This window comes from Anabrus simplex, chromosome 1 (assembly GCF_040414725.1).
Source record: "Anabrus simplex isolate iqAnaSimp1 chromosome 1, ASM4041472v1, whole genome shotgun sequence".
Lineage (NCBI taxonomy): Eukaryota > Metazoa > Arthropoda > Insecta > Orthoptera > Tettigoniidae > Anabrus > Anabrus simplex.
Genome location: NC_090265.1, coordinates 456,036,716 through 456,052,782, shown reverse-complemented (window position 1 = coordinate 456,052,782; position 16,067 = coordinate 456,036,716). Strand labels below are relative to the sequence as shown.

The window sequence follows — 16,067 nt, the reverse complement described above, 5'->3', positions numbered from 1 at the left end:
AAACTCACAAAACCCGAAGGAAATGAACCGAACTTTAGAAAACCTATCTTATCTAGTACAATTCATTATTTAAACAATATATAAGTCAAATTTATCTTACCTCTCACCCATCGAGAAGAACGGACTTCTTGCAAGCAAGGGATCCAGCTCGGGGTCAACGATGGTTCCATTTTTATTGAAAGAAGGAAAGTCTTTAACAAGTATAGTTTTTATTATTTCTGGATCACGAACTAGAAGTGATGGGATTCGAAATCTGAAGAGTCCGATATAAGGTTGTCCATCGTGTTTACTGAAAAGACAATATCGTAAGCACAATAACATACACGGTAAATATTATAAAACTGCCAATAATTTCCGGTTAGGAAAATTCATCACGAAATATACACCTAAAATAGTTTGGGATATTGTAGGATTAGGCATGTTATGTGGTAGGGTGTGCGAAGTTCTGTTGTAAATGGTAGGGAGCACTGTATACGCACAAGTACTTTAATTCAATTGTTGGTTTACAATACAGTAGATGTAGCTGCCTACGCTCTGTGATGAGTCTGGAGTGAGTTATGACATTTCAGATGATATGGTATACAGTGCGGCACGAGCTTGAGCTAGTGTTAAAGAAAAGGTGTTATTGTCTGACCGAGAGTAAGTCGACCGAGTGTGATAACACCAAGTTGAGATCGGCACATCCGTGTAACAGCGCAGAGAAGACCAACTTCGTCAGTTCGACAATTACGAGATGACTTCTTGAGGACAACCGGAGTCCGTGTATCTGCACCAACTCTGCGCAATCTGCTGTATAGTGCCAAATTAAGATAATGTCGACTGATTCGACGTGTTCCAATTGACAATCACCTTGGAGAAAGGAGAAGATGAACCATCCAACAGATGTATTGGGGGCTGGATGAATGGCGTAATGCCATGTTTGTGGATGGAACACAGATACCACTTAGACCAGATACACCGACGCGGTGGAAAGTACCATCATGTTCAAGAATGCATGCATTTTGAGGTTTTGGGTTGGGATTATGCATGGCCGTCGTACACCTTTGATACCAAGGGACGTACAGTAAACTGCCCAGCGGTATACAGATGAAATTTTTTCACCATTTGTACAACCACGGCCAACTCGAAGTTCCGGACTGCTACACATGACAGTTCCATAGTGATGACGTCAGTTTTTTAGTGCAGCGATATGTATGCACGAGTCTTGTTTACATGGTGGTTTCGTAGCACGTTGTTGTTATTTCAACGTTATTAGAGGTGTTCGTTCGTGTTTAAAAGTCATAACTGTATTACAACGCATCAGTAAAGGATATATTTTCAGCAATGGTATGTGTTAAATACTGTAGAATTCTAATTTGAGCAGCCTGATGTTAGGAAGTATTGTTAGGTTATGTGATAGGTTAAGTGTACCCACTGAGCTATTTTGCATTGTCTAAAGTACTCTAAAGTTTATCATTTAATTATGATTATTACTATAATGTGTTAGTGTAGTGTATGCTCCTCTTTGCAAAATGGTGCGAACGTGTAGTGTGCCTGGATGTAGGCCACCATCCAATTACCGTTCTAATAAGGAGGTGGCTATCTCAACATTTGCGTTTCCTAGCTATAAGGAGAAGCGAGCTAAATGGATTCATGCTATACACCGATCTAATTTTGAACTCAGTAAATATTCCTGTGTCTGTATTAAACATTTTTCCAAAAATCGCATAATTCGAGTTGATACTGCAAAACGACCAGATGGTTCCGTTTTAACTGCGCCTAGGGTAAAGCCAAAACTAACTGACGATGCCATGCCAACTACATTTCCTTGGCAGCCGTCATATATGTCTCAACCAACACCTGCCAAACGAAAATCGCCAGAAGAAAGAGACAAGATATCAAATTATGAGGACTTGTTGGGTAAGTTAACAACCCTAAATGTACTTTAATTTTCTACCAAAACTGATGTCAGTAAAGTTTTGTTTTACAAGCTTCAAACCTAATTAATACTTGCTTAAGCTGTGCAGAGAGGGGTTGAAACAGCCTACAGATTTTGTTTTTCAAATTGCTGTGGAGGGCTACACTTTATTTCAGACCTTGATATCTGATTTTAAAGATGCCCTTTTGAACACCGGAAGTCACAGGGATGTTTTTACAAACTTTCTGAAAATGAAAGTTGAAGAAACTGGCAATTACTGTGATAAGTGTGTGTGTGGTATAGAGTTCATTAGTATTGTGTCCAAATCTGCCACATTTTTGGAAACAGTTTTAGTAACAATTACTCAAAAATAATTAACAACAACACTGTGCGCACAAACAAGCGTAAAATAATAACATTTTAGAGACAACAGTTCGCCTATTAAGCATCTTATGATTTGTTATGGAGGGCTACATGTTAATTCAGGCCTTGATATCTAATTCAAAGATGTATTTTTAAACAGTGGAAATCGTAGGGATCTTTCTTTAAATGATTTGATAATGGAAGTTGAAAAAGCTGGTAATTTCTGTGACGAGTGTGGGTGTGAGCTGCAGAGTTAATGAGTGTTGTGTCGAAGATCTATCATATCATGGCAAATATTTTTCCTAACTGTCATTCATAAATAATTAATAGCATTATGAGCTCAAATGAGTGTAATATAAGGGCATTTTAGAGACAGCAACAGTTTGCCGAGTGACCATGATACTACTTTTCAAATTGTGGAAAACTACACATTAACTCAGATCTTGATATCTCATTCAGCGGTAATTGTAGGGATGTTTCTTTCAATGTTTTGATAATGAAAGTTGAAAAATCTGGTAATTTCTGTGACAAGTGTGGGTGTGTGCTGCAGAGTTAATGAGTGTTGTGTCCAAGATCTATCATATCATGGCACATATTTTTGCTAACTGTCATTCATAAATAATTAATAATACTGTATGCTCAAATAAGTGTAATGTGTAATATAAGGGCATTTTAAAGAGAGTAACAGCTTGCCGAGTACCATCATACTACTTTTCAAATTGTGGAAAGGTACACGTTAACTCAGACCTTGATACCTCATTCAGTAGTAACTGTAGGGATGTTTCTTTCAGTGTTTTGATAATGAAAGTTGAAAAACCTGGTAATTTCTGTGACATGTATGGGTGTGAGCTGCAGAGTTAATGAGCGTTGTGTCCAAGATCTATAATATCATGGCAAATAATTTCCTGTCATTCATAAATAATTAATTAATTAATAACACTATGTACTCAAATAAGTGTAATATAATGGCATTTTTGACACAGCAACACTATGCCTAGTGACCATCATACTACTTTTTAAATTGTGGAAAGTTACTCATTAACTCAAACCTTGATATCTGATTCAAAGATATATTTTTAGACAGTGGAAATTCTAGGGATGTTCGTTTCAATGTTTTGATAATGAAATTTGAAAAACCCGTGACAAGTGTGGGTGTGTGCTGCTGAGTTAATGAGTGTTGTGACCAAGATCTGTCATACTTTGGAAAATACGTTTTTTAACTTATTCATGTGCTCAGACAAGCATAAAAGAATTACATTGTTTTGAGAGAAAACCATTCGCCTATTCACCGTCATCGTACAGTCCACCGTACAGTAGCCTTCAGTCAAACATTTTACAATATGTAATATATTATCTTGAGTGCATATATTTGTGTATTCGTATGTACACTTTTGATAGTGTTTCTTCAGTGTTTTGTGTTTATAGGCTTATTATTGCATTTTCTTTGTCAAATTATGATAAAAAGTATCGGATCAGCAATATAGGAATTACACACGACGACGGAGATTGAGCACTATTCGCGTGACGTCACAACTGTTGGTAGCAGGCCTCTATATATCAAGATGGCCGTGGTACAACCCTTTAGGGATGAATGTGATGCTGAATTAATTTTTGTCGACAACAATGCTCACCCTCAGCGAGGTGCATCAGTGAGGAACTTCATAAAATAGACGGGTATAAAATTATGTCAGCTCCGAACATGAAATTTATTGAGCATGAGTGAAAAGGGTTAAAAACTGTTGTTTTTGATCATCCACAACCTCCAGAGGCACTCTCAGAACTCATTAGAGTTGCCCAGATGGAATGCGATGTTCTTCCTCAAGATGACGTCAATGTACTGATCACAAGCACGCCAGAGCTTGTCAGAGACCTTAACAACGCCAGAGGAAGCAATACACAGTACAAAGGCAGAGTGAAGAAGGGACAACCTTCACTTAGAACCCACAAATTGTGACCTTTTTCATTACTGTTATTATTATTATTATTATTATTATTATTATTGTTATTATTATTAATTTTATTATTGTTTATTTTCCCTAGATACTGGAAGGAAAACATTTCAGTGTGTAAATGTTAAATTTCCATGTTGTGTCTCTGTGATACAGTAAACACTAGGTAACTTCATTATTGCATTGCATCTTTGACATTCCACACCTTTATTTGAGTTGAAATAAAAGTTATTTATGTCCAGATTTTACTATCAGAATATTAATTTCTTACTTTACCACGAATTACATATCAATTATCTAGTGACCAAACCTGGAACAATTCTGACTATACTCAGGGGAGCGATGAAGTAGAAGTGGATTATCACGGAAGAAGATTGTGTTAATAATGAATGAACGCGTTACTAATTCGAGGAAATTCTAAATAACGTCATGTTTCCAAGATTTTGCTGCACACTAATATGCCCGTACACTTAGATTTTAAATCCGTGATTTGGACTAAAAAAATGGAAACCTACAACCTGTTTTCCGGTCATTGACCGGGTCAGGGATGGGACGAATGAAGCTCCCAACTTGTGGCGAGGAAAGGAACTGTGCCGGCTAACGAGGTCCGTCGCACCCCTCTGGGGCAATGATTAATGACCGACTCATTTTCAAAATGAGGAATTAAAATGTTTTATATTACGGGGACCTAAATAGGGAAGTGAAGTGAGCAAGACGAGGACGTTATCACTGGGTTCTCAACGACACCCTGTAGGAGGGGCCGTTGAATACTCCCGCGGCATTTCCTACCCGTCGTAACCGGCGACTAGCAAACCTCAAAGGGGCTCTCAACTTGGCAGAGTGGGTGGCAACTATGCGGCCTTAGCTGAGCCTGGCATTGCTTCCACTTACGTATGCTAGTTTCTCCAGTTTAAACTATCCTATCCCACTTTCTTTGGTTAACTCTTGCTCTCTTCCGACTCTGAAGAGGCGTAGGGAGTCCTTCATTTTTACGCCCCTCGTGGCCTTTGCCTTGCTTTCACCAATATATTCATCCTTCGAAGTGTCGGATCTCTTCCTAATTAGTGGTATGAGAGGATGTTTACCCAGTTATACTTTCTCTTAAAGCTATAATCACCACCATAATTTTCAACAAGACAGCCAAGTTCGTACGCCGGCTAATGCATGTGATATTTCTGAAATTAAATATCTCGTCCCTGAGGTTCGGATTCCACGTAAAACTGTGGCTGTATTCGCGATATCTACAGTTATGTACAGCGTAGCTACAAGTTCGCTTGCTTCGTTTTTTCGCCATTAGGAAATGTACAAATGATGGTGCATACTGCAATTATAGTGCATACTGTATACAGTAAGTGCATATCTTCCAGTTCATACTTCGATTATACGCGCTTGGTACTTGAAAAACTCTTTGGGCTCCTGGGAAGGAAAGGGCCATTTACCTTAGCCACCTTGTTTCTAAACAGTAACTTACTTGAAATGGATGTTGCGACTTTTAGTATGCTTTAGTGAATTGAAGAGGAATCTGTCTATTTCTATTAGTATAGTATATTATGTTTATTTATATTATGTTTATTCAGTCCATCCAAGTGGACGCGAGTTCCATTCTCTGTTAATTCGAGAAATGTAGAAATGAGATTTCCACATCTACAGAGGCGCGTGGGTCTGGGGGTTCATTCTGCCTACATCAGAAAGAGTTGTGCAAAGGCGGCCGGGCGTAGAGCTAACCAGTGAATCCCATGGGGGATGGTTGAAGGTCCACTCAGGCTAGATGATTGAAAGTGATGAGCTATCAGACGGAGAGATCTCAATTAATGTAGAGGTTACACCTACAGTGTGAAAAGCAGCAAGTTGATACGAGAATATCACTCACACAAGGAGACTTTCTCGTTTGAACCAGGCCGAATACCATTAAACTCGTAAGATAAGTTAAGATATAAAAAATAGGCCTAAAATAGTAATTCTGCCCTAATACATCATTTACCTACTTTAAAAAAGTCATCTGATCTTTCCCGTCGATGTCGACGTTCCGTTACACCCTACCACACGGCAAAGGAACATATCTATGGTATCTATGACTAGTTTTTAGTTAATTTTGTCTGGTAAACACCAAGTGTGGAGTGCCGAATGCACTTTCCCTGTCCTTCAGAAATCCGACCACCTTTTGCTGAGTTTGAATCGGCGATTTTGGGATCCACATAGCGGGGTATACTGAACGCATCAGTTCAATGGAACTAGGAAGGATGAACAATGAAGACATCAGAATATCGTTACACACCTGCCGTTGGCTAACCACCACAAGGCAAATGAGTGATTCCAAACAAGAATACGTCAGTTTCTTCGTTTGTGTTAATAAAGGTTTATAATTGTAGCATGAACGTTGTTATTTTTATCTCTTTCGTAATCTGTTTACCCTCCAGGGTCGGTTTTTCTCTCAGACTCAGCGAGGGATCCCACCTCTACCGCCTCAAGGGAAATGTCCTGGAGCTTCAGACTCTGGGTCGGGGGATACAACTGGGGAGGATGACAAGTACCTCTCCTCACCTGCTATGCTGAACAGGGGCCTTGTGGGGGGATGGGGAGATTGGAAGGGATAGACAAGGAAGTTAGAAGGAAGCGGCCGTGGCCTTAAGTTAGGTACCATCCGGCATTTGCCTGGTGGAAAAGTGGGAAACCACGGAAAACCACTTCCAGGATGGTTGAGGTGGGAATCGAACCCACCTCTACTCAGTTGACCTCCCGAGGCTGAGTGGACCCCGTTCCAGTCCTCGTACCTCTTTTCAAATTTCGTGGCAGAGCCGGGAATCGAACCCGGGCCTCCGGCGGTGGCAGCAAATCACACTACACACTACACGACAGAGGCGGACTATTATGTTCAGACTACATAATATTTTAGCTTCCATTATAAACATTGCAGCGAAAGTATTAACATCCGTAATATTTTGATACAATCACAGCCTGAGAACGTGAAAATGTGTTCGTGATTTTTGATAATAAAGTGTATTTAGTAACTTTTTCGGTATATTTCTGCCGCGGATACGCAAGGACATTCTACGCCATCATCAGCTAACTGTTCCGAGCCACCCAGCTCCAGCTATTTTTCCAACCCAAACAATTCACTTGTAACAATAAAATATCTGAGAATGCAAAAGTCGCTATTTGACTCCCTCACGGAGAATTGTGCCATGAACAGTAGTAAGGTTGCGCAAGTGGGTACTGACTGATATTGCTGCAGCTGTAGGCATGAGTGGGAGCAGCTTCGACAGCACTGACGATTGTCGGCGAGCATGAACAAGTTATTGAAGCTGCAAGCTCCACGGTCTAGGGATAGCGTGCCTGTCTCTTACACGGAGACCCCTAGCTCGATTCCTGGCTAGGTTCTTTATAAACAGTTTTAATTTAATTTAATTTCGTGTGGCTATTTCTAGCCGAGTGCAGCCCTTGTAAGGCAGACCCTGCGAGGAGGGTGGGCAGCATCTGCCATGTGTAAGTAACTGCGTGTTAATGTGATGGAGGATAGTGTAATATGTGGGTGTGAGTTGCAGGGATGTTGGGGACAGCACAAACACCCAGCCCCCGGGCCACTGGAATTAGCCAATGAAGGTTAAAATCTCCGAACCCGGCCGGGAATCGAACCCGCGACCATCTGAACCGAAGGCCAGTACGCTGACCATTCAGCCAACGAGTCGGACTTGAAACAGTAAGTTATTTGAAATGGATGTTGGGATTGTTAGTATGTTTTATTGAACTGGAGAGGAACCTGTCTGTTTCCCTAAGTATAGTAGGCCTATATTTTGTTTATTTCGTCCATCCAAGAGGACGCGAGTTCCATTCTCTGTTAATTCGAGAGATGTAGAAATTATTTCCACTCCTACAGAGGCGCGTGGGTGTAGGGGGTTCATTCAGTCTAAATCAATCAATCAATCAATCAATCAATCAATCAATCAATCAATCAATCAATCAATCAATACCGATGCGCATTTAGGGCAGTCGCCCAGGTGGCAGATATCCTATCTGTTGTTTTCCTAGCCTTTTCTTAAATGATTGCAAAGAAATTGGAATTTTATTGAACACGTCCCTTGATAAGTTATTCCAATCCCTAACGCCCCTTCCTATAAACGAATATTTGCCCCAATTCGTCCTCTTGAATACCAGCTTTATCTTTCCTATTTTTAAATACACCACTTAAACTTATTCGTCTACTGATGTCTTTTTTTTTTTTTTTTTTTTTTTTTGCTATTTTGTTTTACGTCGCACCGACACAGATAGGTCTTATGGCGACGATGGGAGAGGAAATGCCTAGGAAGTGGAAGGAAGCGGCCGTGGCCTTAATTAAGGTACAGCCCCGGCATTTGCCTGGTGTGAAAATGGGAAACCACGGAAAACCATCTTCAGGGCTGCCGACAGTGGGGCTCGAACCCACTATCTCCCGATTACTGGATACTGGCCGCATTTAAGCGACTGCAGCTATCGAGCTCGGTCTACTGATGTCTTTTCACGCCATCTCTCCACTGACAGCTCGGAATATACCACTTAGTCCAGCAGCTCGTCTCCTTTCTCCCAAGTCTTCCCAGCCCAAACTTTGCAACATTTTTGTAACGCTACTCTTTTGTCGGAAATTGCCCAGAACAAATCGAGCTGCTTTTCTTTGGATTTTTTCCAGTTCCCGGTGAGGGTCCCATAGGCTGGAACCATACTCTGGTTGGGGTATTTCCAGAGACATATATGCCACCTCCTTTACATTCTTACTACAATCCCTAAATACCCTCATAACCATGTGCAGAGAACTCTACCCTTTATTTATACTCCCATTTATGTGATTACCCCAATGAAGATCTTTCCTTATATTAACACCTAGGTACTTACAACGATCCCCAAAAGGTACGTTCACCCCATCAACGCAGTAATTGCAACTGAAAGGACTTTTGCTATTTGTGAAACTCACTACCTGACCTTTAATCAGGTTTATCATCATACCATTGCCTACGGTACATCTCACAACATTATCGAGGTCATTGTGCAGTTGCTCACAATCTTGCAACTTATTGATTACTCTGCACAGAATAACATCATCTGCAAATAGCCTTATCTCTGATTCCACTTCTTTACACAAATCGTTAACGTATATAAGAAAACATAAAGGTCTAATAATACTGCCTTGAGGAATTCCCCTCTATTTTCTATAAACATAGCCACCTTTCAGTCACACTTTTGTCAAGTCCAAATGCACTAATTTTTCCTAGTAGTCTCCCATGATCTACCCTATCAAATGCCTTAGATCAATCGCGATACAGTCCATTTGACCTCCTGAATCCAGAATATGTGCTACATCTTGCTGTAATCCTACAAGTTGAGCTTCAGTGGAATAACGTTTCATAAATCCAAACTGCCTTCTATCAAACCAGTTATAATTTCACAAACATGTCTAATATAATCAGAAAGAATGCTTTCCCAAAGCTTACATGCAATGCATGTCAAACTGACTGGCCTGTAATTTTCAGCTTTACGTCTATCACCCTTTCCTTTATACACGGAGGCTACTATAGCTACTTTCCATTCATTTGGTATAGCTCCTTCATGCAAACAATAATCAAATAAGTAGTTCAGATGTGGTACTATATCCGAACCCATTGTCTCTAGTATATACCCCGAAACCTTATCAATTCCAGCTGCTTTTATAGTTTTAAACTTTGGTATCTTTAGTATTGGTCACCTCCTCTACCTGGACATGATCCTTGTAACCAACAATCTTTACATACTGCTGACTGAATACTTCTGCATTTTGAAGATCCTCGCATACACACTCCCCTTGTTCATTAATTATTCCTAGAGTGTCCTTCTTGGAACCTGTTTCTGCCTGAAAGTACCTATACATACCCTTCCATTTTTCACTAAAATGTGTATGACTGCCAATTATGCTTGCCATCATGTTATTCTTTTTTTTTTTTTTTTTGCTAGGGGCTTTACGTCGCACCGACACAGATAGGTCTTATGGCGACGATGGGATAGGCCTAGGAGTTGGAAGGAAGCGGCCGTGGCTTTAATTAAGGTAGAGCCCCAGCATTTGCCTGGTGTGAAAATGGAAAACCACGGAAAACCATCTTCAGGGCTGCCGATAGTGGGATACGAACCTACTATCTCCCGGATGCAAGCTCACAGCCGCGTGCCTCTACGCGCACGGCCAACTCGCCAGGTATGTTATTCTTAGCTGACTTCTTTGCTACATTCAATTTCCTAGTAACTTCCTTCAAATTCTCCTTACTTCCACAGCCATTTCTAACTCTATTATTTCCACTCAACTCTACCTATCTGGTTTTGAAGAAGTATTAGTACAATCAGAGCACTTCACTGAACGTAACAAACAGGGTTGCTGGTACCTGCTGTACCTATCGGCTGTGTAATGTGTCATTGATAAAAAATAGACTCTTAACGCAGGTGATTCACTGTGAATCATAACCTAACATTTAAAAAATTCCACTTACTTGTAGATTTCATGCATCAAAGTTCCGACAGATTTTTTCGCGAAGGCGACGTCTTTGTAGCTACCGAATAATAGCCGTGGCTTTTCATAGACAATTCCTCGTTTCTTCCAGTGATCATAATTCCATACCAAGTAGACGTAGCCGAGAGAGAGCGCGAGAATAACGCCCGACACCCAGTCTAATGGCAACCAGTCAAACACCATCACCTGAAATAATATGTAATTATGACAACACAAAATAGTATATTACACGTTGTAGTAGAATAGTTTTATAAATATAGATGAAAGTATTGGGGATAATTGCTGATAATTTTATACAGTCATACTTTCGCTCCCGGTAATTAAAACGTCAAATGGAATGCGTAGATTAATCCCAAATCAAGTTTCCCCATTTCATATCCGGAGAACGCGTAGAAATGGTGCGTGCGTTGTGGTTACAAAGACATCCTTCCTCATTGGTTGAGGGATGCAGTAGCGGGGCAATCACAATGCTATGTTACAGACATGCTAACAGAATAGTGCCCAGTAAGCATGGAGAGTGGGGATGTATTGCACTGATCATCATCATCATCATCATCATCATCATCATCATCATCATCATCAAGGGCAGTGTCCTGGAGCTTCAGACTCTTGGTCGGGGATACAACCGGGGAGAATGACCAGTACCTCGCCCAGGTGTCCTCACCTGCTATGCTGAACAGGGGCCTTGTGTAGGGATGGGAAGATTCTAAGGGATAGGCAAGGAAGAGGGAAGGAAGCAGCCGTGGCCTTAAGTTAAGTACAATCCCGGCATTCGCCTGGAGGAGAAGTGCGAAACCACGGAAAACCACTTCCAGGATGGCTGAGGTGGGAATCGAACCCACCTCTACTCAGTTGACCTCCCGAGGCTGAGTGGACCCCGTTCCAGCCCTCGTATCACTTTTCAAACTTCGTGGCAGAGCCGGGAATCGAACCCGGACCTCCGGGGGTGGCAGCTAATCACACTAACCACTACACCACAGAGGCGGACTATTGCACTGATATGAATTAAAAATGTATCATTCGATGGCGGTTAAATAGTTTGATAGTTGAGATGTTGCTCCTGTCTTCTGGTAGGCGCGCACTGGCAACTAAAAGTATAATTTCTACTATAGTTCTTTTAAAGTTGGAATTCAAGATGACAAATTGGAACAAATATTCATCTATACGAAGAGGAATTAGGAATCGGAACAATTTATCAAGGGAAATGTTCGACAAATTTCCAAGTTTTTTGAAATCATTTAGAAAAGATTCGGTAATCAATTGAACGTAATCTGCTACCGACGACAGCCTTTTCAGATCAATGACGTTAGATCGATACCGTTTGAAAATGGATTTCACTGAAGTTGCGCGCGTGTTTGTTTTCATTCCACGGCAAAGACATTGTTTCGATACATCTAATTGTGAGCCAAGGACTTTGTAATGGATAATTGTGTAAACCCTTCAACGGTCTAAGTGAATCCCCTAAAAAGTTCTTCAGTTATTTAAATGCCTCTCTGAATATTCTTTCAATTCAGTATCTTGTTGTTGCTTGTTGCTTAAAGGGGCCTAACATCGGAGGTCATCGGCCTAAGTCAGCATCAACTTTTATATACTGCACATGGTCATTCATCTAAGTTGTCTACCTCAAATAACTCATGAACCGTTCAAGATATCGACATTCTGATTTCACTTTCTGTAATGATACCAAGGGACTCATAATCGGTCTTAAAGTGCTTCCTCATAGCGCCAATATCTTCTATGATAATGTACTAACTTTGTGTTTTTAAATGTAACTACCCTGTTTTCTACACCTAGCTTTAAACCTACTATAATTAAAAATTCATCACCATATTTTTTTTGAAAATCGGACAAGCACTTCCCTAGAAAATGTAATGCATTGAAACGTGCTTCGTTTGCCACCTGGGAACTGCCCTGTTCGATATTCGCTACATACCTATGAAGTATCAACTCGCTGATGACATACAGAGGTGCTTCACCTTCTTGTGAGAAGCAGGTATTCTCGCTACTATGCTCATAAGTACACATTTATAAAATGTATGATTTATCACCTTTAGTACCGTCTTAGGTAACAGGTAAAAGTAAAGCGAATATCCGCCGGTTTTCCTTTCCTATCCGACTACCTTCAGTCAACCCTTGATCTTTTCTGATCCCGACGGGTCAATATATTGAAACGTTCACGAGTTAATTGAGGTGGACAACTTAGCTGAATACTGTAACCCTGTATATACAGGGTTATTCACCTAACATCTTACACGCAAATAACTTCTAAATCATTAAAGATATCAGCATTCTGTTTTCATATTCGTGAATGGTACGCAGGGTTGTGTAAAATAACGTGCTACTTAGTCTCATGGGGTGATTAACAACCGAGATATTGATACTAACTCCATATTTTTAAATGGAACGGCACACATTTATACAGCTGATTTAAAAGTTTATCTGCGTACAAGTTCAAATATCTGAGTACTTTCAAAATCGGATAATTACTTTTTGAGATATAAATAAGAACAGCATGCGCGGTTTTGCATGCCACATCAGACGGCGTGAAGTCGGGCAAGGACATATTGAGGCGCAAGCTGCTTCCTGGCCTTGATTCCAGCCACAGAACGGATACCAGGCATGTACTGTAAACATAAGGTGATGTACCGTAACATACCCTGGTGTGCAACGTTATTGTATGACTGGCGAACACACAACGGGGAAGGGGGATTAAAGTTGTATTGTTTTGTTTTGACATGTAATAGGTGCGCTCAGTTTAGCGTTTTTTTTTCTGACGGATGGGAATGGGAAGGATTTGGAAAGAAAGTCGGCCGTGGCCTATCACAAAGGTACCTATCCGGTATTTGCCTGGTGTTGAACATGGGACACCATGAAAATCAATGTCAGGTTAGGCGAGGCAGGAATCGAACCTACGCTCTCCCGAATGCACGCTACTACAGTCGCGCTTTAGCTCTGCGGAGATTAATGCGTGTAAAATAAAACATAAATAATAGTGTTGCTGCCATCTCACTACGATCAGCTCTGAACATTTGCTTTTCTAGAAGGAGCTCTTCCGGTGTTTTGTATTATGTTTATTTCTCAACTCGTAGAGTAGTATGAACTGTACACTAAAACCAGTGACAATTATAGCTTTCCTTATGTTCATTTCAAGGCAAAGTACTTATTTTATTCGTTTTAAACATCAACCCTTTCTGTCCTGTCATGTGTTCGCCTGTCATACACACTTTGCAAACCCATCACATGTGAACGAGGTGCTTACATGCCTGGTACCCATTCTGTGGCTAAACTCACTCCCAGGAAAGTGCTTGCGCCTCAATATGTCCTTGCCCTACTTCACGCAGTCTGATGCGGCATGCAAAACTGCGCATGCTGTTCTTACTTATATCTCAAAAAGTAATTGTCCGATTTTGAAAATACTTACATATTTGAACTTATACGCAGATGGACTTTTAAATCAGCTGTATAAATTTGTGCCGTTCTACTTTAAAATATGGAGTTAGTATCAATATCTCGGTTATTAATCACCCCATGAGACTAAGTAGCACGTTATTTTACAAGACCCTGCGGACTATTTAAGAATATGAAAACAGAATGCTGATATCTTTAACGGTTTAGAAGTTATTTGCTTGTAACATGTTAGGTGAATAACCCTGTATATATTGCCGATAGCCTCTCAATATCAGTGATAAAATCAACGATATCCAGCGATATGTTGTGTGATTACTGATTACACGGGAATACGAGTAACTGCAAGCAACCGAAAAAGCGCCAGGGCGCACCGATAGGCTTGGACAGTGTTTCAAAAGCGGCGACCACAGGAAACGAGCTTCTCACCCTTTTAGTATAGAGCCTAAGGTAATTCTTATGTTGCCGAAATGAACAAATCACTAGAGTGTGTGGTTCGGTAAAATACAGTAGTTTCCATTTTCGGCAATTTATAAAATTGCCAGCGAGCGGCGATAAAATGTCGCTAGCGCGCAGGAGGCCTTAACAACAACGGTTCTCCAAGCTTGTGAGGTGGTACGACAAATGTATCGATGTCGGTAGGGATTATGTAAAAAAAATAGAAAACTAATACCCCTTGATGCCGTCTTTATTTTGTGTCTCGTCAATGTTCCTGCAAATGGCAAGACTAGACCTTGAACATATACTCTACTGTATATTAAAGCCTAAGTTACCATATTTCAGCATTTTTCGTGAATTTATCAACAGCAGTCTCAAATCAAGTTGCGTGTAACTACAAAATAATGGCGTGCGGCCTTCGGGAGGTCTGGTGCAGGTCTGTCGAAGAGGTCTACAGAACGAAGGATGCAACACAGTGCAGTCATGAAGAGATTTTGGGGGGATAAGTTCAACCACACTCTTTGAATGAGCATAATGAAGAAAGAAAGAAAGAAAGAAAGAAAGAAAGAAAGAAAGAAAGAAAGAAGAAAAGAGAACAGTAATAATTTCACTAATTGTGCAAAACAAATTTATACTACTTCTTCGAACATCAAAAAATGAAAATAAGTACCAGTAAGGAAATGCAAATACTTACTTCAGGTTACAACGATCCGTACAATTTTCAGTCCAAACCTGAAATGCATGATGATACAACTGCATTTATATAGAGTCGAGTAATGATAACATACAGATCTTTATGTGATAAGGGTCATTGAACACGCTACTCTCTGACAGCATTAATCTCCATTCTTATCAGAATTTACAAACGTGAGTAAACAGACGTCATTAGCAAACATTAATATAGTAAAACCATCCATCGTTTGATATCCATTAATTTAGTACGGTGTTGTATTATTTGTTGACTCCGGTGGCTGAATGGTCAGTATCCAAGTTTTCCGCTCAGAAGTTTCCAGGTTTGATTTTCGGCCGGGTCGGGAAATTCAATAGTGTCTGGCTAAACACTCTAACTCGGGGACTGATCTTTGTATTCGTCTCGGCAAACTCCCCCTAATACACACACAAAGCACCACACTACCAATCAAGAATGAAACGTCCGGCTGCGTGGCTAGCTGGTTAGCATGCTGGTCTTGTGTCCAAGGGGTCCCAGGTTCGATTCTTGGCTGAGTCTGGTTTTTAATCTAATTGGTTAATTCCTCTGGTTCAGGGATTGGGTGCTTGTGTCATCTTCAACGTAAGATTACATCCTAAGTAGGGCCATATCCTCACCCGTGGGCGTCAACACACCGTGCGCCATTATTATTACCTAAGAAACACTCGAATGCGAGTACATACCCACAGGGTTGGAGTCAGGAAGGGCATCTCATCTTAAAACAGGGCCAAGTCCACATGTGTAACACAGTTCGCACCCGAAACTCCACAAGGACGTAGGAAAAGTGGAAGGAGGGGAAAAAAGGGA

At 40.7% G+C, this 16,067-nt stretch overlaps 1 protein-coding gene across 1 annotated transcript in view; it reads right to left on the bottom strand.

The window, feature by feature from the left end:
- LOC136867277 (cytochrome P450 6j1-like) overlaps positions 1-15,294 on the bottom strand; it is a 32,059-nt gene extending 16,765 nt beyond the window's left edge. The window contains exons 1-3 of the mRNA XM_068226837.1: positions 15,246-15,294; positions 10,689-10,894; positions 101-289 (exon numbers count right to left, since the gene is read on the bottom strand). Of these exons, the coding sequence (XP_068082938.1) occupies positions 101-289; positions 10,689-10,891 (392 nt within the window). The 5' untranslated portion in view covers positions 10,892-10,894; positions 15,246-15,294. The remainder of the gene's footprint in view (positions 1-100; positions 290-10,688; positions 10,895-15,245) is intronic.
- Between the last annotated feature and the right edge of the window lie 773 nt (positions 15,295-16,067).